Source organism: Mastigoproctus giganteus, chromosome 5 (assembly GCF_048544385.1).
Source record: "Mastigoproctus giganteus isolate SK-2022 chromosome 5, ASM4854438v1, whole genome shotgun sequence".
Lineage (NCBI taxonomy): Eukaryota > Metazoa > Arthropoda > Arachnida > Uropygi > Thelyphonidae > Mastigoproctus > Mastigoproctus giganteus.
The window spans coordinates 192,783,654-192,806,610 of NC_143579.1; the positions used below are offsets into that span (position 1 = coordinate 192,783,654).

The following is a 22,957-nucleotide window of genomic DNA, read 5'->3' on the forward strand; positions in this document are numbered from 1 at the left end:
TATTATTATTATTATTATTATTACTTGATATATAGTGCGAGGAAGCCTGAAGCTTATGCTGCACCAGCGAAAAAAAATTTGAGTTACCCTTAGAGAGAGAGAGAGAGAGAGAGAGAGAGAGAGAGAGAGAGAGAGAGAGAGAGAGAGAGAGAGAGAGAGTAGAAGAGAATCACCAAGAAAGAGAAGAATGATGATATCCAGCTCAGGACCCTGGGTATGCCAAGCCCATACTCACCAAATTGAGCCCCTGGGGTTAAATGATATAGAAGAGCTTCATGCTTGGATGAGATTCTTCTAAAATGTTTTTCATCAGATAAACATTTTAAAAAAATTGAATTTTTATATAGAAATTTAGCAATTCACCTAGTGTACATGCTCAAATGCTGCTGTTAGTTGGCATATAGAGCAAGCTTATCTGCGAAAAGATCTAAACCTCCCAAGCACTTCCTAATTCATTTCACAAATATATGTGGTCTCAATTCTAATCTCAATGATGCCATTTCCACTTGCAGTCTGCCAAACCCCATGTACTTTTTCTGACATAATTTCAGTTACTGGTTGATTCAACTACTGCACATCTCAGATGCCCAAATTATTCGCTGTATGATTCCTTTCGCCTCAAAGGTGGTACTTGTGCATATGTCCGTTCTGATATTCCCTGTCAGAGACTTAGCAATTTAGAATCTCCTCTCTTTGATCTTCTCTGGCTTAAAATCTCTCTACCTCATTGTGTCAAATTTAAGTTCTCTGGCTTAAAATCTCTCTACCTCATTGTGTCAAATCAAATGAAGTTTAACATTGACAAATGTAAAGTACTACATATGGGAAATAGTAACCCCAGAGCAACGTATCAACTCTGCGGTACTACACTGACAGTGGTGGAGAATGAAAAGGACCTGGGGGTAATTGTGCAGGCAGATATGAAGTTCTCTGAGCAGTGCAGATGAGCTGCAAGAGTAGCTCATGATGTCTTGTCAATGATATACAGGAATTTTTCTAGCAGGGATAAGGAGGTGATTATTCCTTTGTATAAGGCAATGGTTAGGCCACATCTTGAGTACTGTATACAGGTCTGCAGGCCTCATTTCAAGAAGGATGTAGAGCTGCTGGAACGGGTACAGAGAAGGGCAACAAGATTAGTGAATGGAACAAAGGGTTGCTCTTACGAAGAAAGGCTTAAGTTTTGCAAATTACAGAGTCTGGAGACTAGGCACCGGCGAAGTGATCTGATAGAGGTGTATAAGGCTTTGAATGGTTTGAGCATGCTCAATGCCAATGGGATTCTTCATCTTGCTCAGAATAATCAGCTCAGAGGGCATAAATTCAAATTGAGTAAGGACGGATGTCAGATAGATGTGCGGAAATTTGCCTTTGGCCAGCGGGTGGTTGGTTGGTGGAACTGACTTCCATCACTTGTTGTTGAAGTTGATAGCCTAAACAAATTTAAGGCTCAACTGGACAGGTATTTCGAGCGAACGGAGGGGTGAAATGGGAGTGGTATTTTTTTTTTTTTTTTTTTTTTTGGCTGATGCTGAATAAGCTTGCTTTCTTGCATCATATGCCTCTACTAATGCTAATGCTAAATTCATCTGTTGGCTCTACCGTTCTCCCAACTTCACTAATCACTTAGAGCTCTTTGACTTCCTCTCTTTGCAACTTGACTTTCTCCAGTCCAACTTTCCTAACAGTGAGGTAATTTTCCTTGGTGATTTTAATGTTCACAACTCCAGCTGGCTTCCATTTTCTAGTCACACCGACCCAGCAGGTCGAGATGCTGAGGCTTTTGCAATTACTAATGACCTAGCACAGATTGTTCATTTACCTACAAGAATACCAGACAATCCTAATCATACAGCTAATACGCTTGATCTTTTTCTCACAAGCAACCCTTCTAAGTACACGGTCGAAGTGAGAGGTCCTTTAGGCACTTCAGATCACAACTTGGTGATTGTCTCTTCTCCAATGGAACCTTTATCTCATGGCTATTCCCAACCTTGTATTGTTTGGCATTACAAGAATGCAAAATGGGATGACCTGCGAGACTTCTTTTCTTCTTTTCCATGGTCGGATTACTGTTTCAAAACTTCTGATGTCAACGTTTTCTCAGATCGTGTCAGTGAAATTATTCTTGCAGGAATGGAATCCTTTATCTCCAACTCCACTTTAAAATCTCGTCCTTTATCTAAACCTTGGTTTTCCAATAAATGCGCTAAGGCTTTTCAAGAGAAGAATGTTGCATATCGTAATTGGCTTGTTTCTAATTCTTCAGTTTCATTTTCTGCCTACACCAAAGCTCGCAACAATTGTAAAGCAGTTATTAATCAGTCCAACCTAGAGTTTGAACAGGTTAAGAGTAGAAAACTTGCTTCTTGCCCTAATGGTAGCCGAGCGTTCTGGTCTCTTGCCAAAGCTATTGGCTGCAACTTTTGCCCATCTCTGCTCCCACCTCTGTCCAAAACCAGATGGTTCTGCTGTCACTTCAGCCAAGGATAAAGCTGACCTGCTAGCATCCCATTTTTCTTCCAGCTCATGTGTTAATGAATTTGGTAAAACACCTCCCACCATTCCCAACACGCTCCATTCAGTGCTTCCTGTGGTCTTCCGTCAAAAGGATATCAGAAGGATTTTAATGAATCTTGATGCTAAGAAAGCTCCAGGTCCTGATGGTATTTCTCCACTTGTTCTCAAGACCTGTGCTCCTGAACTTACTCCTATTCTTTGCCGCCTTTTTTTCACTTTCTTATTCCAAAGGTGTTTTTCCTTCTGCTTGGAAATTTGCTCATATCCAGCCAGTTCCTAAAAAGGGTGACAAATCCCTACCATCCAATTATCGTCCCATTGCAATTACTTCTACTCTTTCTAAAGTAATGGAGAAATCAATTAACCACCAACTCTTAAACTACCTAGAAACCTTCCGTCTGATCAACGATCGCCAGTATGGATTCCGTCAGTGTCGATCCACTGGTGATATTCTGGCTTATCTTACCCATTTATGGACTAATTCATTGGAAAGGTTCGGTGAAACACAAGTAGTTGCTCTTGACATCTCAAAGGCTTTTGATTGTGTTTGGCATAAAGGTCTTCTAAACAAGCTTCCATCTTATGGTTTGTCAACTGTTTTTAGTAATTGGTTATCCAGTTTTCTCTCTGATCGCTCACTGAGGATGATGATAGATGGCTTTCTGTCTTCTAACTTCTCCACTAATGCTGGTGTCTCCCCAAGGTTCAGCTCTTTCCCTCACTCTTTTCCTCTTGTATATTAATGACCTTCCATTGGCTGGAAATCCTATCCATAGTTTTGCTGATGATAGCACATTGCATTCCACTTTCCATTTTGAGAAACCTTGTCCTGCTCAATCAGCTTCAATTTCTTGAAAATCTGCTAGCAATTCCTTAAATGCCGATCTTCAGGTAATTCTCAAGTGGGGCAAAGACAACTTAGTTGATTTCAACCCTTCTAAAACTCAGTCTTGTCTTATATCTCGCAAAAAGGATTCTTCTGCTCCTATGCTTTTATCTTTAGTGACACTCCGATTTCTAGGCTAAATGATATATCTCTTTTGGGAATTACCCTGACTTCTAATCTCTCTTGGCACAAGCACATTACAAATATTGCTTCCTCTGCATCTAAAAAACTTGGTTTTCTCTTTTGCTCTTGGCATTACTTTTCTTCCAAACAGCTGCTCACTTTGTATAAATCGCAAATCCGCCCTGCCATAGAATATTGTTCCCACATCTGGGGTGGTGCCCCCCAAAACCTCTCTCAGGCTTCTTGATTCCATTCAGAAGAGGGCAGTTAGGTTAATTAATGATTCATCTCTAACAGAGTCTCTCCACTCGCTTTCTCATAGACATACTGTTCAGATACTTCCATGGGCACTGTTTTTCTGAATTGGCTTCTATAATTCCCGCTCTCTCTTTCAAAACAGTCCGAACACATGCCACCACCAGCCAACATACATTTACTGTCAAACTTCAAACCCACAGAACCAACTTTTCATCTTCCTCATTTATTCATTCAACTGCCATTTTCTGGAACAACCTTCCTTCATACGTATTTCCTGAAAATTACAATTTATAGAAGTTCAAGTCCAATGTCAACAAATATCTTTTTTTTCGTCTTCTCAACCTCCAACCCAAGCACGGTACTAAGTACTATAGGTTCTAATACCTCTCGTGTTTGGGGATCACATAAAAAAAAAAAAAAAAAAAACTACTTATTATCTATGACAAGATAGGCAAGGTGGCTCTGATGCATGGCCATTTCTTAATTTCACTTATTTTTATTTGTGTGACCATTCAAAGGACACTTTTTAAGCAGCAGATGTATATTATCAGTGGACATGTGAAGTCCAAGATGCCTGTGACACAGGCTCTTCTGCTCTTGGTATCATTTAGCAAGTTTGACACATTTTTATTATACTGTGTAAAAGTATATATTCCGGAGGGCATGGAACATCTTGAATATTTTTAATTTCAAAGTTAGATAAATAAAAATTTAACTTTTTTTGCTTAGTTTGCTAGTAATTATTACTGTTGTCTTCCATAAATACTCAGTTATTCAGAAGCTATTTGAAAATTTGTAGGTAGCTCTGTCTCAGTAATGTAAGTTGCAACAAACTTTACCTGGTTTTCATTAAGGAACCGACAATTTTTTAAAATTGTGTCACTATTTATAGAACATCCTGAATGTGGGTTGAGTGAATGGAATGACAATGGCCTTGAATGGGTTGAGCATGCTGAATTCTGATGGGATCCTTCCACGTGTTCAGATTACGAACCTAAGGGGGCATAAATTCATATTAAGAAAAGACAGATGCAGAATAGATGTGCGGAAATTTGCCTTTCGCCAGCGGGTGGTTAATTGCTGGAACAAACTTCCATCTGTCGTTGTGGAAGTTGATAGGTTAAATAAATTGAAGGAGGAACTTTTTTTTTTTTGGCTGATGCTTATGCTCCTACACTTGCTTTCTTCCATCACATGCCACTGCTACTACTATTACTACAACAACAACAAGTGTTTACCAGACCTACAATCCTATAGTATGGTATAGTATACACGTGTTAGCAACAATTTTTTTTGATACTATAATACCAGTAACCCCTACTTTCAGAATATTCAGTATACTAAATTATTATTATTATTATCATTTAGAATTCCGAGGTGCAAGAATATTTGTGATGGATGCTGATGCTATCAAAGCAGTGTTGGGGGAGTTGAAAACTTCTAGCTAAGGGGGTTCTGTGCCAACAGATTAATAGCAGCTGCAGGTAGAGGTGTAAGTGATTCTTACACAGCTTTTATTGGAACATGCAGTGGCCTGAAAAGCATAGTGCCATGGATTTCAAGGAGAAAGGATAGAAAGGACACGAAGAAGGAACTTATAGTCATAGTTATAAGCACATAAAATCTAGGACAGTACATCAAGTTGATGTGAGTGGCCAGTTCAATGTAAAGCTTACACAATACTAAACCCTGGGAAATCAAAAACCTAATGATTGTGATAAGTATAACCCCCCCCCCCAGGGATTCACATCTGGTGAGTATGGGCTTGGCACAGTCAGGGTCCTCAGCTGGATATCATCATTCTTCTCTTTCTTGGTGATTCCCTTCTCTCTCTCTCTCTCAGGGTGACTCAGAAATTTTTTTTTTTTACCTGATGCAGCATAAGCCTCAGGCTTCCTTGCAGTATGTGGCTAGTAAGGCTGGCCGGTAATAATGAGTAACTGTATACAGGCATATAGAGTGGGGCAATAAATCAGATTGTCTTACAGTGGGAGATTTTAATTTTCCAGATATTGACTGAAATTTATTCATTCATCACTCACACAGTAGTAGGATGTTTTTTGATTTATTAGCATTAGCATTAGTAAAGGCATATATGATGCAAGAAAGCAAGCTTATGCAGCATCAGCCAAATATAAAAAAAAAAAAAAAAAAAAAAAACCACTTCCACTTCACCCCTCCGTTCGTTCGAAATATCTGTCCAGCTGAGCCTTAAATTTATTTAGGCTATCAACTTCCACAACAAGGGATGGAAGTCTGTTCCACCAACCAGCTACCCGCTGGCTAAAGACAAATTTGCGCACATCTATCCTACATCTGTCTTTCCTCAATTTGAATTTATGCCCTCTCAGGTGATTATTCTGAGCAAGAGGAATAATCCCATCAGCATTGAGCATGCTCAAACCATTCAAGACTTTATACACCTCTATCAGATCACCTCGCTGGTGCCTAGTCTCCAGACACTGTAATTTGCAAAACTTAAGCCTTTCTTCATAAGAGCACCCCTTTGTTCCATTCAGTAATCTGGTTGCCCTTCTCCTGGCTCGTTCCAGAAGCTCTACATCCTTCTTGAAATGAATCCTCCAGACCTGTATACAGTACTCTAGTTGTGGCCTGACCATTGCCTTATACAAGGGAATAATCACCTCCTTATCCCTGCTAGAATAATTCCTGTATATCATTGACAAGACACCATGAGCTATTTTTGTAGCCTGTCTGTGCTGCTCAGAGAACTTCATATCTGCCTGCATAATTACCCCCAGGTCCTTTTCATTCTCTACCACTGTCAGTGTAGTACCACAGAGTTGATATGTTGCTCTGGGGTTGCTGTTTCTCATATGTAGTACTTTACATTTGTCAATGTTAAACTTCATTTGCCACCTCTCAGCCCATCTGCTCAACCTTTCCAGATCCTGTTGAAGCAGCATGGTGTCAGTAGTGTCCTTGACAACCCTGCCAACCTTGGTATTGTCTGCAAACTTGGACATTAAGCTTGATATACCATCATCAATATCATTTATAAATACAGAAAACAATAATGGACCCAACACTGAACTGTGAGACACTCCACTAATAACATTAGTCCACAATGAGCAGTGTCCATTGATTACCACTCTCTGTCTTCTCCCCCTCAACCACCCCTTTATCCACAGCAGCAATTTGCCTACAATGCCACACTGCTTCCTGGCGCCTCCGTAGCCAGGTGGGAAGGAGCAGCAGTGCGTAGCACACGCTTCTTGATTAGACCGGGGTTCAAGCCTGTCACCACCAAATACAGAGGATGCGGAAAGGTCAGGGAATGACCACCGCATATCTCCGGAGCAATATGGCCTTAGTTGCTAATGCTCCTGAAAACCAAATAACAAACAACAAACACTGCTTCAATTTGTGCAGCAGTCTTCCATGTGCAACAGTATCAAAAGCCTTTCTAAGATCCAAGTATATAATATCAAAGTTATTCCCTGCATCCAGTTCATTTGTGACTGCATCATAGTATCCAATCAAATTGATCAGGCAAGAGTTCCCCTTAGCAAAACCATGCTGTGTCCGAGCTATAACTGAAGTCTTTTCTAGATGATCTTGCAGTGCTTCTTTAACCAGTGCCTCCATTAATTTTCCTGGAACAGAAGTTAAACTCACAGGTCTATAATTACTTGTGTCAGCCTTTGATTCTCCTTTGTGAATTAGGGTCACATTTGCATATCTCCAGTCTGTGGGTAGCTCCCCTGAGTCCAAGGAAGCTCTCATAATTATGGCTAAGGGTTTGCTTACTTCCTTTGCTGCATCCTTTAATATAACTGGATAGATCCCATTCCCCCCCACAGGTGCCTTTCTTGTGTTTATCTTCAACAATTTCTCCTCCACTTTACTCTCAGTTATTACAAGATTCTCTAGCTTACTGCCAGAGTTGAATACGTCTCTGGCATTCCCCTCGCTGAATAACTCCTCATGTGTGAATGTTGATGCAAAATATTCATTTAGTTTGTTAGCTACCTGAGCAGGATCATCAACAGTTGACCCATTGATATCAAGTGGACCAATCTGATTTATCCCCTTCCGTCTAGAGTTTACATAAGTAAAGAAGTCTTTGCTGTTTTTCTTTGCATCCCTTGCCAGAGATTTCTCGTAATCTACCTTCGCCTGCCTATAATCTTGATGTGATTAACAGCAGAAATTGTTCATACATTAAGATCCACAGATAAAATACCCACTGGATGGTACTGATCAGAGTGTTCTGATGTAGAGAAGCAATTTCTCTTTCGGAAAGGTGAATACAGTGTTCTCAGATTCCAGTTCAATAAATTCCATGTATTGGGACCAGCTGATGATGTTACCAACTGCAAATCTAAGGAAAGTAATTGTAGTAGTAGTAGTAGTGGCCTGTGATGCAAGAAAGCAAGTGTATGAGCCTATGCAGCATCAGCTAAAAAAAAAAAAAAAAAAAAATCACACAACCATTCCCTCTAAATGTTTGTCCAGTTCCTTCTTAAATTTATTTAACCTATCAACTTCCACAATGACAGATGGAAGTTTGTTCCAGCAGTTAACCACCCGCTGGCTAAAGGGAAATTTCCGAACATCTATTCTACATCTGTTTTTTCTCAATTTGATTTTATGCCCCCTCAAGTTCGTAATCTGAACAAGTGGAAGAATCCCTTCAGAATTCAACGTGCTCAACCCATTCAAGGCCTTATACACTTCAATCGGATCACCGTGCAGGTGCTTAGTCTCCAGCCATTGCAATTTGCAGCATTTAAGCTCTCTTGGTAAGAGGATCCCTTCATTCCTCTCACCAATCTTGTAGAAGCCATTAGGCTTTTTGTAATTGTTGTTGTTGTTATTTGGTTTTTTAGGAGCATTAGCAACTAAGGCCATATTGCTCCGGGGATATGCGGTGGTCCTTCCTGACCTTTCCGCATCCTCCATATTTGGTGGTCGTGGGCTCGAACCCCGTTCTAATCAAGAAGCGTGTGCTACGCACTGCCACTCCTGCCCACCTGGCTACGGAGGCACCGCTTTTTGTAATAACTCAGAGATGCTGTTTAAGGTGGAGATGTGCGAATGTCTCCCCAATTAAGAATGAGGAATCAAGCAGTAACGTGAATAATTACAGACCTGTTAGCTTGACTTCCATTTCAGAGAAAATACTATAGTCCCTGGTTAAAGAAGTAATGTAGGACTATGTGGATGGAAGGTAGTTATACTGCAATTAGACCTAAATGAACTGATGAGAATTGTGGCAGCTAAAAAAAATGCATGGGACACATAAATTATCAGGTCATATAGATGCCTACAGAAGCTTTACACTAGTCTGAAATAAAGTCACAGGGGAGGTTAGGCAAGCTAAGGCAGATTATGAAAAGTCCCTGAAAAAGAATACAAAGAAAAATAGTAAAGACTTCTTTACTTATGTTAACACTAGAAAAAAGGGGTTCAATCACATTGGTCCACTAGATATGGATAGATTAATTGTTGATGATACTGCTTAGATTGCTGAAAAACTGAATGGGTATTTTTTTTATTTACATTCACATAGTAGGAATTTTTTAGGGACGGGGATGTCAGAAGTGAGACAAATTCTAGCAGGAAGCTGAATGACCTTATGATAATTGAGAGGAAAGTGGAGGAATAATTGTTCAAGCTAAATGTTAAAAAGGGACCTGGGTTGGATGGGATCCATCCATCTATTAATATTAAGGGAAGCAGTAAAGGATATAAGGAAACCTTTTGTCATAATTATGAGAGTATCTTTAGTTTCAGAACTTTCTATACACTGGAGATGTGCGAATGTCTCCCCAATTCAGAATGAGGAATCAAACAGTAACGTGAGTAATTGCAGACCTGTTAGCTTGACTTCCATTTCAGAGAAAATACTATAGTCCCTGGTTAAAGAAGTAATGTAGGACTATGTGGATGGAAGGTAGTTATACTGCAATTAAGGGGAAATCTTGTCTGAACATTCTGATTGGATACTATAACATAGTAATAAAGAAACTGGATGCGAAATGTAATTTTGACATTGTATAATAGGATTTCAGAAAAGCTGTGAATAATACTGTTTCAAGTAAAAGATTTCTTTACAAATTGGCACAGTTTGCCAATAAGGAAAAGTAAATGCTGTGAATAAAAGGAATGGTTGAGTGGGCGAAGACAGAATAGTTGTCAGTGGCAATGCTTTTCATGAACTAATGTTATTAGTGGAGTTCCACAGGGTTCAGTGCTGGGCTCACTGTTATTTTCTGTGTTTATTAATGATATTGATGAATGCAGATTAGGCTTAATGCTTAAGTTTTTGTGATACAGAGGTTGTTAGGATGGTTAATGACAGTAGTAGTAGTAGACACATGTCATTAACCATAGTAGACATAAGCAAGAAAGCATGCTTATGTAGCATCAGCCAAAAAAAACTTCCCATTTCATCCATCCATTCACTCCAAAAGTTTGTCTAGTTCTTCCTTGAATTTATTTAAGTTATCAACTTCCACAACAACAGATAGAAAGTTTTTCCAGCAATCAACTACCTGCTGGCTAAAGGTAAATTTCCACACATCTATTCTGCAACTGTCTTTCCTAAATTTGAATTTATGCTCCTTAGGTTCATAATCTGTGCAAGAGGAAGAATCCCATCAGAATTGAGCCTGCTCAACCCATTCAAGCCCTTATACACCTCAATCAAATCACCTCACAGGTGCCTAGTCTCTAGATGCTGCAGTTTGCAGAATTTAAGCCTTTCTTCGTAAGACCACCCTTTTGTTTCCCCTCACCAATCTTGTTGCCCTTCTCTGTACTTGCTCAAGCAACTCTACATCCTTCCTATAATGAGGCCTCCAGACCTGTATGCAGTACTCAAAGCATGGCCTGACCATTGCCTTATACAAAGGATAACACCTCCTTTTCCCTACTAGCAAAATTCCTGTATATCATTGACAATCCCCCATGATCTGCTCTGGCAGCCTGTTTGCACTGCTCAGAAAATTTCATATCTGACTGCCCAATTACTCCCAGGTCTTTTTCATTTTCTACCACCCTAAGTGTAGTACCACTCAGTTGGTATGTTTCTCTGGGGTTACTTTGTGTTTGTCAATGTTAAACTTCAGTTGCCACTTCTCAGCCTATCTGTCCAAATATTCTAGATCCTGTTGCAGTAGCACACTGCTATTACTGTTATTAACAACCCTGCCAACCTTTGTATCACCTGAAAACTTTAACATTAAGCCTGATATACCTTCATCAATATCATTGATCAATATCTGTCCAAATATTCTAGATCCTGTTGCAGTAGCACACTGCTATTACTGTTATTAACAATATCAGTTGTTTGTATATTGTTAATAACAATTACTGTTATTAACAATATACAAAAGAACAGTGGGCCCAACAAATAATCCAGGGCGACTCCATTAATAACATTAGTCCATGAAGAGCAGCATCCATTTATTAGCACTCTGTCTTCTCCCACTCAACCACCCATTTTATCCATTGTAGCAACTTACCCTTAATACCATACTGCTCCAATTTGTATAGTAGTCTTCCACGTGCATGAGTGTCAAAAGCTTTCTTGAAATCCAGGTACAGTCGAACTTGGTTATAACGAGCATCGAGGGACTGACAAAATTTCCTCCTTATACCCGTTACTCACTATATCAGTGATAGGGAAACCCCTAGGGCCATTAAAAATGAACACTTTATATCAGTGATGAGTTAAATCTACCTCCTATTTTTTTAAAATTCTCAGTAACTTGATAAAACGATAGTTTCAAAAAACAAAAGAAACATTAGAGAGAAAAAATAATATAAGTACATACCTACATATTATTTGTATTAATATACTTATATAAACTACAATACACTTAATATTAATAAATTTATTTGTCTGTAATTTTAAAACCATACACTTAATACTAAACACATTTTCAATTAGTCTTTATTTAGGAATCTTAAATTGATGTTTGTTTTAAAGATATTTCTTAAGTTTCCCCTTAAAACACTCAACGCGTTAAAATTCTCATTACTTGCTTCAGTTCCTTCAAAAAAATTGACTTGTGTCCATTGTACCTTGAGCTTGTGAGATTGTCGGTGATTTTGATTCACTTTCACTTGTCATCATATCATCATCATCACAATCATTATCTTTACCATTGTCATCATTGTCTTTGTTGAGTACAGCATCTATAATGTCACTATAATGTAGGAAATCCACTAGTTAATAAGTTGTCATCGACTCGTACAAATTCGTCGAAGTTGTTTTCTTCATTTCCATCTTCTTCATCTACAACTGAAATTCCATTTGAATTTAATTTCTATTTCTTGAAGCAATTCAATGTGTTTGTTAAAGTAATATTGTTCCATGCATCATTCAATAAATATATAGCATCCAATATCGATATAGACTCACTAAGTTTCTGTTCTCTTTGTCTGATCAGATGTAGAAGTAGAAATCTTTTATAAAATCCTTTCAAACTCTTGATTACACCTATGTCCATTGGTTGTAAAATTGATGTCTTATTAGGAGGCAGAAACACCAATGTAATGTTGGACAAATTTTGAATCTGGGGATGTGCAGGACAGTTATCAACTAACAATAAAATATTTTTCTTCTTTTTGAAAAGCTCTTTATTCCATTCATTTACATATTGCCGAAAATATCCGAAGTCATCCAAGCTTTCTTGTTTGCAGTGTAATCCACAGGAAGTTTCCTTACATTTTTGAAACACCAAGATTTTAACCATTTTCCGATAACAAACAGTTTTTTTTTATCATTTCCTGTCATATTTGCACATACGAGCACCATCAAACGAGCCTTTGATTTTTTTCCACCAACACATTTTTCCCTTTGAATTTAAGTATTGTCAGGTGTCAAATTATAAAAAAGTCCTGTTTTGTCAGGATTGTAGATGTCTTTCATCATTGAAATCTTTCCTGATTTCTGTCCAAACACTGTCAATCCATTCATTTGCCATCATTTGATCTGCAGATCGAGATTATCTACTAATTTTTTCATAAATGATGTTATGTCAATTTTTAAATCGATCCAGCTATTTGTTGTTACACACAAAAATCGTCGTGTCCAAATTGTTTAGCAAATTTTTCCACTTGAGCCTTCAAGATCGGACCATCTTGAAAATCTAGCACTTCTGTGTGTGGTGAACCATAGAAGCAATGCTTTATCAACGTTTGTAACCTCACCCTTTCTAAATTTTTTTTTCCGGTTAAGTTCTTTTCCAGTACTGATACGTAAACATCTTTATTCTTCCACAATGTCGATACACTTGAAGAGGACAAAGAAAACTTTTTACACACTTCAACATATTTTGCACCACATTCTAAGTCATGAATAATTTCGACATTTTTGCGAATCTAGAGACACTTTCTTTTGTTAGTAGAACATGTTTCAGAAGGAAGGGTTTGTTTCTAACTGATTTTACTGCATACAAAGTTCTAAGTTTAAGTGATCTGCATACAAAGTTCTTAGAAGCCCGAAATGCATACAGAGTTCTTAGAAGTCCTGTTTCCAAAATATTTAGAAATCCTGAAATAAATTTATGGTTCTGTGAATACAAGACAATCTGTAAATAGGGTAATGCAATAAGTGGAACGGCAATGCACTATTGAATTGCCCCCGTCCCTGGAAGGACAAGGTCATAAACTGGCTGCTAATCCTGTGCAGGTGGTCATAAAGCTAAGTCGCCCTTTTCATTTTCGTCTATTCCAAGAATTGGGTTTTTTCGACTACCCGAGCAGTTAAGAATGTTTGCATAATTACCAAAATTTGTTCGGTATCCGTGTATTACGCTCATTATAATGGTGCACGATTGTATGGGAATATGCATGAATTAAAATAATTATTGCTTTTTGCTCATTACAGCCATGATCTCATTATTTCCATGCTTGTTATAACCAAGTTTGACTGTATATGATATCAAAATTATTTTTTTGCATCCAGTTCCTTTGTAACCACATAATAGTATCCAATCAAATTTGTCAGACAAGACTTTCCTTTAACAAACCCATGCCATAGCTGAATTATTACTGCAGTCTTGTGTAGATGATCCTGCAATGCATCTTTAACCAGTGACTCCATTATTTTCCCTGGAACAGAAGTTAAACTAACTGGTCTGTAATTGTCAGTAATCAAGGTATGCTGCTACAAGAAAATCTAGAAGCTGCTACAAGAAAATCTAAAAAAAAAAAACTAGGCAGATGGGCTGAGATATGAGAATTGAAGTTTAACATTGACAAATGCACGGTACTGCATATGGCTGACAGTAATCCCAGAATAACATACCAAGTGTGTGGTACCACACTCACGGTAGTGCAGCAATGAAAAGACACGGTTGTAATTGTGCAGTCAGATAGAAAGTTCTCTGAGCAGTGCAGAAGTTACCACAACATGCTAATGGGGTTTTGTTGATGATATAGAGGAATTTTGCCAGCAAGGATAAGGAGATGATTATCGTATTATATAAGTCTGTGGTTAGGCTTGAGTACTGCATACTGGTCTGGACGCCTCATTTTAAGAAGGATATGGATATTTCTTGGAATGAGTGCAGAGAAGAGTAACGAGATTAGTGAAGGGAGCAAAAGGGTGCTATTACCAGCAAATCATTCAGTTCTGCAAATTTAAGCATCTTGAGACAGCCATATGTGAGATTTCAATGAGATGTTTAAGGCTTTGAATGGATTGAGGAAGTTTGGTGCTGACGGAATCTGTCCTTTTGCCAGACTACACACAATGAAGGGCAATAAGTATAAATTGAGGAAGGATAGTTGTAGGATAGATTGGTGAAAATATGTCAGTGAGTAGTTGATTGTTGGAACAAATTTCCATCTGATGTTGACGTGGGCAGTTTGAATAAATTCAAGGAAGAATCAGACTGACTATTAGATGAAATGGACTGGTGATGTGGGAAATGTATGTTTTTTTTGCTGATGCTGGATAAGTTTGCTTTCTTGCATTATTGTCACTATTAATACAAACTAAATATGACTGTTTCCAGATAAAGAAAAGAAAGTGAATTTTTTTCTATCAAATATTCTAGAATTTCTTACCATTACAGAATAAATAAACTAATTGTTTCTTTCAAAAAATTGAAGTGAAGTGTTAATCTAATTTCAATCTTGTGTTTTATTTTATATTTTCTTTTTCAGGCAACATATTTTGGAAGTATGAAAGCATCTTGCAGAAATACATTCTCTGTGGATCAGTTATTGCTTATGCCACTTTTAAATATATTGCAGCCAGGATTCCACATTGGTGATGACTGGATAAAAGCACCAGCAAAACCATCTCCTAAGCTTGGATTTTTATTTTCCCTTTCACACTTTATTTCCTATTGTCAAGGTAAGATTACCATCATTAGCACAGAGTATTATTATTTTAAATAAGTATTTAAAAATTTTGTATTGATCATCATATCAATTATATATTTATATCATTCAGTAATAAACTATGTCATTATTACCCATTACCCATGATTGTATATTTAGAGATTTAGTTCACATTTTTGTTTACCATTAAATTTGTGGAGTTATGTTAATTTCCACTTGTAGCAAAATTTTAATAAAATTTAATTTTAAATAATCTTAGTACTTTCACACTGACAGTACTGCAAACAATAAATAAATTAGATGAACGTTCAGACTAAAGCTCTAAAACAATGGAAGTATAATTGTGCAAATTCTAATAAGTTCTAATCTTCAATTGATCATTGAATAAAGGGTTACTTTGTTGCAGTGGCAGGTCCAGAAAAAAATGATAGGAGGGGCACCATTTGTGATTGGGGGGGGCACTGTTTTGTGCACTAGAATGGCGATCACATTAGCATCAGTGTTGCGAACTGTAGTCAGTTGGAAATAGCTGAGCAACAATGCAAAAATAGATAAAAATCCTAGGTTAACAATGAAAAAAAAAAAAAAAAAAATTTTTTTTTTTTTTTTAGCTAAAGGGAATTTAAACGATTGGTGTATATTTTCCAAAAAACGACAGGGGGGGAACATGCCCCTACCCTGCATCCACCACTGCTCTGTTGATTGAGCACCCTAGGGACAGCGTTAGCCACTAACCTTGTTGACATTTCTGGTTGGTGGGAGGGGCAGACCTTGAGCAGTTACTGGTAGACTTTTAGGCTTGAGATCATCTTGTACTGTACAGGAACTCCCCGACTTACGTAAGGGTTGTGTTCCATGGAACGCTACATAAGTCGGATTTTATGTAAGTCGGAATTTCCCCCATGCTTGTGTAGCACTTGCAGCTGTGTTCACTGAATTAATTGAATCAAAAAAGAAATGTTCGACGAACATGCGAATAGAATTATTTATTGTATTTATTCAATTTTTTATCTCATGCGCAGGAAAAATTACAAAAGCCTGCAATTTAAAAAAATTTGAAAATTATAAAATTACAAAAAAGAGAGAGGAGACAGGTATAATGTCAGTAAGTTTTACCTCTCGAGCATCATTGTCAGAATCAACGTCTTCAGCTGATAAGTAGGCCGCTGCGGAGGTTGAGGGCTGTGGAGATTTAGAAGGAGTCGGCCTCTCAATCTTACGAAAGAACATATTAATGGATGACTGAACGGGGGCGTTTTCTTTTCATCGTAGATTTCTTTGTAGCAAGCAAGCATATCGTTCATCCCTCTGTTAACTTATAAGAATCGTTCACTATCAAGATCCATCTTCTCAAACCCTGCCATTGCCAATGCAATTTCACAAAATGCCATTGCCATTTCTCTGGTGATGAGGCGTCTCGACTCCTCATTCGGTTCCTCTTGTGCTTTGTCAGCATTTTCTTCTTTCACTATCACTGCCTGCAAGTCAGTAAGTTCGTTGTTAGATAATTCCTTCTCTTCTTCCTCTAACTCCTCCATGCCTTTGGCATCAACCTGCAGCTGAGTAGCTCTGCAACCTTTACAATCTTATCTGTAACCACTTCATATGATTCGTCTTTTTCAAATTCTTTGAAGCCTTTTACGTGCTGTGGTCATAATTTCTTCCATGAACCATTTAAACAACTTTTAGTAATTTCCACCCAGTCCTTATTAATGTTTAAGATGGCGTGGTAAATATTGTAAGATTTCCAAAAGTCTCTTAACGTAAATTTTTTCTCATTGTCTACTGCAGACAATGTCTGAGCAAATATTGTGCATAAATAGTATGCTTTTAAATTCGAAATAATACCCTGATACATAGGTTGATGAATGAAGACGTGTTTGGTGGTAGGAATATGACTAACGTTCAAATTGAAATCATCTAGATATATAGGATGTCCAGGAGCATTATCTAATAGAAACAAAATCTTGAAAGGAATGTCGTTGTCTTTACAATATATTTCAACCTCGAGAATGAAGCAGCATTTAAATGAATCCTCAAAGGCAGATATTGTTATCCATGCTCTCTGGTTCGATCGGAAATGCACAGGTAGGGTGGCTTTATTGATGCCCTTAAATTCACGAGAATTTACAGAATGGTACACAGGCAGTGGTTTTAATCTGTAATCTTCCATTGCATTAGCTCCAAGAAGAGTGTGGCCATATTTTTTGAAGCCTTGAAACCTGGCATTATCTTTTCCTCTTTGGCAATGTATGTTTGATCCCACATTTTTTTTCCAATACAGAGCAGTATCGTCAACGTTAAAAATTTGCTGCGTTGAATAGCCGCCTTCATCACTAATTTTTTCCAACAAAATTTCTCTGCAGCTGCAGAATCGGCACTGGTGACTTCACCGCATACTTTAACATTGTGCAAACCAGCATGATGCTTCAAACTATTAAACGACCCGTTGCTTGCCATGAACTTGGTTTGGGGTTTGCCGTACTTATCCTTACTATCTTTATAAATACTTGTTCCTTTTGCTTGAATGGTTATTAGACTCAGGGGCATTCGCTTCTGAATTTGATTCCACTTCGATATAGCACCTGAACGCTGTTTGGTGATCACTGTTGATCTTAAATGCGTTGATCCTTTGACATGTTCTTTTATACGTGCACTGTCCTTTAAAATAGTATTCACTATTGAAGCAGTGAGACCTAATTCCCTTGCAATAGATGGCAAACTTTGTTCTGCTTCATACTTCTTAATCATTTTCATCTTCATTTATAAATCAATTTTGTTACTTTTCCCGGCACTACCACCACTTGCACTTTCCATTAGTATTAGTAACGGCCGCATGGTGCAAGAAAGCCTATGGCTTATGCTGCACCAGCCAAAAAAAAAAAAAAATCCGAACAAAACAATGATAAAAACAATAAATAAATAAAATAAATAACTAAATAATAATAATTAATAAATAAAAAAAATAAAATAAAAAATAAATAAAAAGGAAATTAAACCTATCATCCTATGCGCTTCCCTTACCCGAAAGTACTATCCAGATGACCTTTGATTTTCCCCAAACTCTCGGCCTCTACCACCCATGAAGGCAACTTATTCCAGTAATTTATAACTCGCTGGCTAAAATAAAACTTCCTGCAGTCTAATCTAAACATTTCCCCCCGTAACTTGAATTTATGTCCCCTAGTTCTAGCATCATTTATAATCTTCAAAATTTTGTCCTCATTCATTTTACTGATGCCTCTCAGAGCCTTAAACACCTCAATCAAATCTCCTCTAAGGTGTCTAGTTTCCAAACTCTGCAACCCACATATTCGAAGTCTTTCTTCATACTTGAACCCAGTATTCCAAGTGTGGTCTAACAAAAGCCTTATATAATGGGATTATCACGTCCCTATCTCTACTTGCAAAAGTTCGATAGATCATCGCTAGGACACCATGGGCCTTCCTTGCAACCTGCTTACAATGCTCAGAGAATTTCATGTCTGACCATATTGTAACACCAAAATCCCTTTCCTCCAGTACTGGGTTTAGTTGAACTCCACCAAGTGAATAAATTATTTTGGGATTACTGTTTCCCACGTGTAATACCTTACACTTTGTTGGATTAAAGCACAGCTGCCATTTTTCTGACCATTCCTGAAGTCTATCTAGGTCTCTCTGAAGAAGCTCAGCTTGACAGTGATCATTAACTACTGTACCAATTTTAACATCATCGGCAAATTTAGAAATCACGCCCTCTATCCCTTCATCAATGTCGTTTATGAAAATTAAAAACAACAGTGGTCCTAATACTGATCCTTGGGGAACCCCACTTCTTACATCAACCCAATCTGAGGAATAGCCATTTATCACAACCCTCTGCCTCCTGCCCTGAAGCCATCCTTCTATCCATCTAAGGATTTTCCCAGTGATTCCAACCTGTTCCAGCTTATAAAGCAACCGCTCATGTGGGACTGAGTCAAAAGCTTTGCTGAAATCTAAATAAACAATGTCGAAATTATTCCCTAAATCCAGCTCGTGAGTGACCCTTTCGAAATAGCAAACCAGATTTGTTAAACATGATTTTCCCTTTACAAAACCATGCTGAGTATCCTTGAGAATTTCAATTCGATCCAAATGATCCTGAATTCCACCCTTGATCATTGCCTCCATGATTTTCCCTACTACTGAAGTCAGACTGACAGGTCGATAATTTCCAACTTCACTTTTAGAGCTACCCTTATGCATGGGAGATACATTTGCACTTTTCCAATCCAAGGGAATCTCCCCAGAGTCTAGTGATGCTCGCATAATTAGCCCCAATGGTTCAATGCACTCGCTTGCCGCCTCTCTTAAGATTATAGGGTATATTCCATCAACTCCAGGAGCCTTACTGGTCTGTAGGCTTGAAAGTTTTTTCATTAAATAATCTTGCGAAATTTCAATATCATTAATTACATATTTTTTAACTTCGCTCCCACAATTTCCCATTGCCACAAAAGGCTTTTCATTTGTAAATATCGATGCAAAATAACTGTTGAGTTCATCTGCAACTGCAGCTGGTGTATTTATTACTATCCCCTTTCCCTTACGTAAAGGTCCGATCTGGTTTGTCGTGCTCTTCTTGTCATTTATATATGTGAAGAATTCTTTATCCCCCCCTCTTTGCTCTGTTTGCTAGTGATTTCTCATAAACTGCCTTTGCCTGTCGAACATTTTCTGTGGCTCTATTACACATCACCTTGTAGCTGTTATAGGCTTCAGTACTTTTTATTGCTCTGTAACCTTTCCATGCCACCATTTTCTGCTCAAGTAATGTGGCAACTTCACTATTCATCCAACTTGGTACCCTTCTCATGGAGTATTTTTTTAATGGTATATACACATTCAAGGCATCTGTGATTAATGTTTTAAAAGCGTACCACAGTTCAATTGTATTCATTCTCTGCGCAATATCTACCCAGTTAATAGAGGCCATGTAGTACCTTAAGGCATCGTAATTTCCTTTTCTGAAATTAAAACCCATTCCTTTGCCATTTACTTCTGCTACCTCTCTCGTCATCATCCACTGTAGAACTCCGTGATCACTTCCTGCTACTGGTTCCTCTACTGTCAGCCCTGTTATGTCATCTGATTCATGTGTGATGATGAGGTCTAGGATATTCTTTTCTCTAATACTTTCCCTGACATGTTGATACAAATAACAGTCATCTAGTTGATTTAAAAATTTTGTTCCCCATGTCGAGTTTCCTTCCCATTTACTCCAATGAATTAGAGGCAAATTGAAATCACCCATAATAAGGCATTGACGCTTACTTGCCCATTCCATTTGCATGTACAGGCTTTTGTCATAATCTTCACAACCTGGTCTGTAGATTACTCCTACTCGCATTATGCCTTTGTTTCCAACTATCTCACACCATACAGACTCTATACTAGCATGTGAAATATCTGAATCCGAGAAAGCTATCGTCGCACTCAGGCTGCTTCTGATAAGAAGCATTACCCCACTACCCCTTCTATCTAACCTATCCTTCCTAAATGCACCAGCGAGGTGATCTGATAGTGGTGTACAAAGCCTTGAATGGTTTGAGCATGCTCAATGCTGATGGGATTCTTCCTCTTGCTCAGAATAATCACCTGAGAGGGCATAAATTCAAATTGAGGAAAGACAGATGTAGGATAGATGTGCGGAAATTTGCCTTTAGCCAGCGGGTGGTTGGTAGGTGGAACAGACTTCCATCTTTTGTTGTGGAAGTTGATGGCCTAAATAGGTTTGGGGCTCAGCTGGACAGGTGTTTTGAACGAACAGAGTGGTGAAGTGGAAGTGGTTATTTTTTATTTATTTATTTATTATTATTATTTTTTTTTTTTTGGCTGATGCTGCATAAGCTTGCTTTCTTGCATCAAATGCCTCTACTAATGCTAATGCTAATGCTAATGCTAATGCTAATGCTAATACATTATACAAGCCGTACTGAAACTCATCATCCCCAATTTCCGTCTCTGTAAGCCCTATTATGTCTGCGTTACTTGTTTTAACCAGCAGTTTGAATTCGCTCATTTTATTGACGACACTTCTAATGTTACTGTATAAACAATTAAGATTTTTTGTTCTTGTATATTTAACAACCCTTGAAGTTTTTTAGGCTCTCTTCCCTGATTTTAGCTACCCGCTCACGTGAAACGTCTTTGCCCCCAGAACATCTAGATAATACGTCCAGTTGGGGTAACAGATAAGAACTCTTAAGGTATGTGCAAGAGTTACATTGACCAATATTATCAGATAAACGCGTGTGAGTATTACCCACATCCCCCCCTAACTAGCAGTTTCCCTGAACCTTTAAGGTATCCTCAATAATACTGGCAAAAACTTTTGCACCACCTTTGTTTAAGTGTATCCCGTCTCTACAAAAGAAATTCCTTCTACCTACAAGTGTGGGCCATGCTGAAAGAAATTTACCCCCTAAAGCCTTGCAGATTCCTTCAAGTCTTGAGTTAATCCACAAGGCTCTTAACATATAATCCCTCCTATCAGGTCTGGGCAGAATTGCAGACACATAGACATTATGGCCTAGCTCACGACATTTCCTCAGCATGGTCCTGTATTTTTCCAACAAATCGTCAGATTGTGTAAGTTTAATATCATTTGTCCCCACATGAATAATAATATTTTCTTTACCCCCTTTAAAATCTGACAATCTGTTGGTGACATCATCAATAGTTGCTCCCAGCAGACATACCCTGGTTCTGCTCCACCTATCTTTATTACAAAAAAATATTCCCTGTTTCCCTGACAATGGAGTCTCCTAATAAAACAATGTCCTTTTTAACCAGAGTAGTTTGCACTTGGTTTTTCTGTTTCGAGGTTCGAATCGGGTGTGCATCACTTGGTAGATTGCTGGAGTTTTGAGTCCCTGACGAGCTCCCAGATGCATTATTTTCGAGGGCAAGCACTCATTTTTTTCAGGGACTCAAATTGTTCCATCAGTGCACCAAATTGTAATTTAAGATCGGTGCACTCCTTACATCAGTCACAAAGAATCCCCAGGTGAGGTAGGATTAGTCACCAGGTCGACCTTGGAAAACATTCCACAGGTTCCACAACGGATTAAATCATGACTCACCCGTAAATCACCATCTGCTATTTCCGTGTGAGTCACGATACCCTGTGACGTGTTTAAGGCAGATCTCGTAACTACCATTATAAAATTAAATAAATATCAATGAAAGTAACTTTAAGAAATTATGTCTATAATATTATTGAAATCAAACAGTTACAGGAAAACCTATAACAAAATAATCCAACAATATCTAAATAAATCAAATATTTAAAAGCACTATCCAAAAGTAAACCACTTAACTGAGGAGCCCTGTCTAAGCGCGTCCGCTCACCTCGAATGCCAACGTATTGGTCGCTGTCCCTTTGCTGTCCCTTCACAATTGTTAGGCGTCTCCGTAGCCAAGTGGGAAGGAGCAGCAGCGGCAGTGCGTAGCACATGCTTCTTGATTAGACCGGGGTTCGAGCTCGTCACCACCAAATACGGAGGATGCAGAAAGGTCAGGGAATGACCACTGCATATTCCCGGAGCAATATGGCCTTAGTTGCTAATGCTCATAAAAACCAAATAACAAACAATCACAATTGTTATATGTAAATAGGAATGAAGAGAAGATTTTTCATATTAATCATATTAAAAAAAATTTCTGAAAATTCGTTTTTTATATGATTGAAGATTGCAGTGAAGGGGAACACATTTCACCATAATAGCATAAAAACCCACACATTGCAGTTCTTGGTATTATCACAAATGCAATAAGATCGAGTTTACTACCCGTTTATAATTAGATGCACTAACA

At 38.1% G+C, this 22,957-nt stretch overlaps 1 protein-coding gene across 1 annotated transcript in view; it reads left to right on the top strand.

Moving 5' to 3' along the window:
- The window catches only part of LOC150085960 (dynein axonemal heavy chain 8-like), a 1,559,705-nt gene that overhangs the window by 48,162 nt on the left and 1,488,586 nt on the right, over positions 1-22,957 (top strand). Inside the window, exon 5 of the mRNA XM_090374756.1 lies at positions 14,936-15,128. Within this exon, the coding sequence (XP_090230882.1) occupies positions 14,936-15,128 (193 nt within the window). The remainder of the gene's footprint in view (positions 1-14,935; positions 15,129-22,957) is intronic.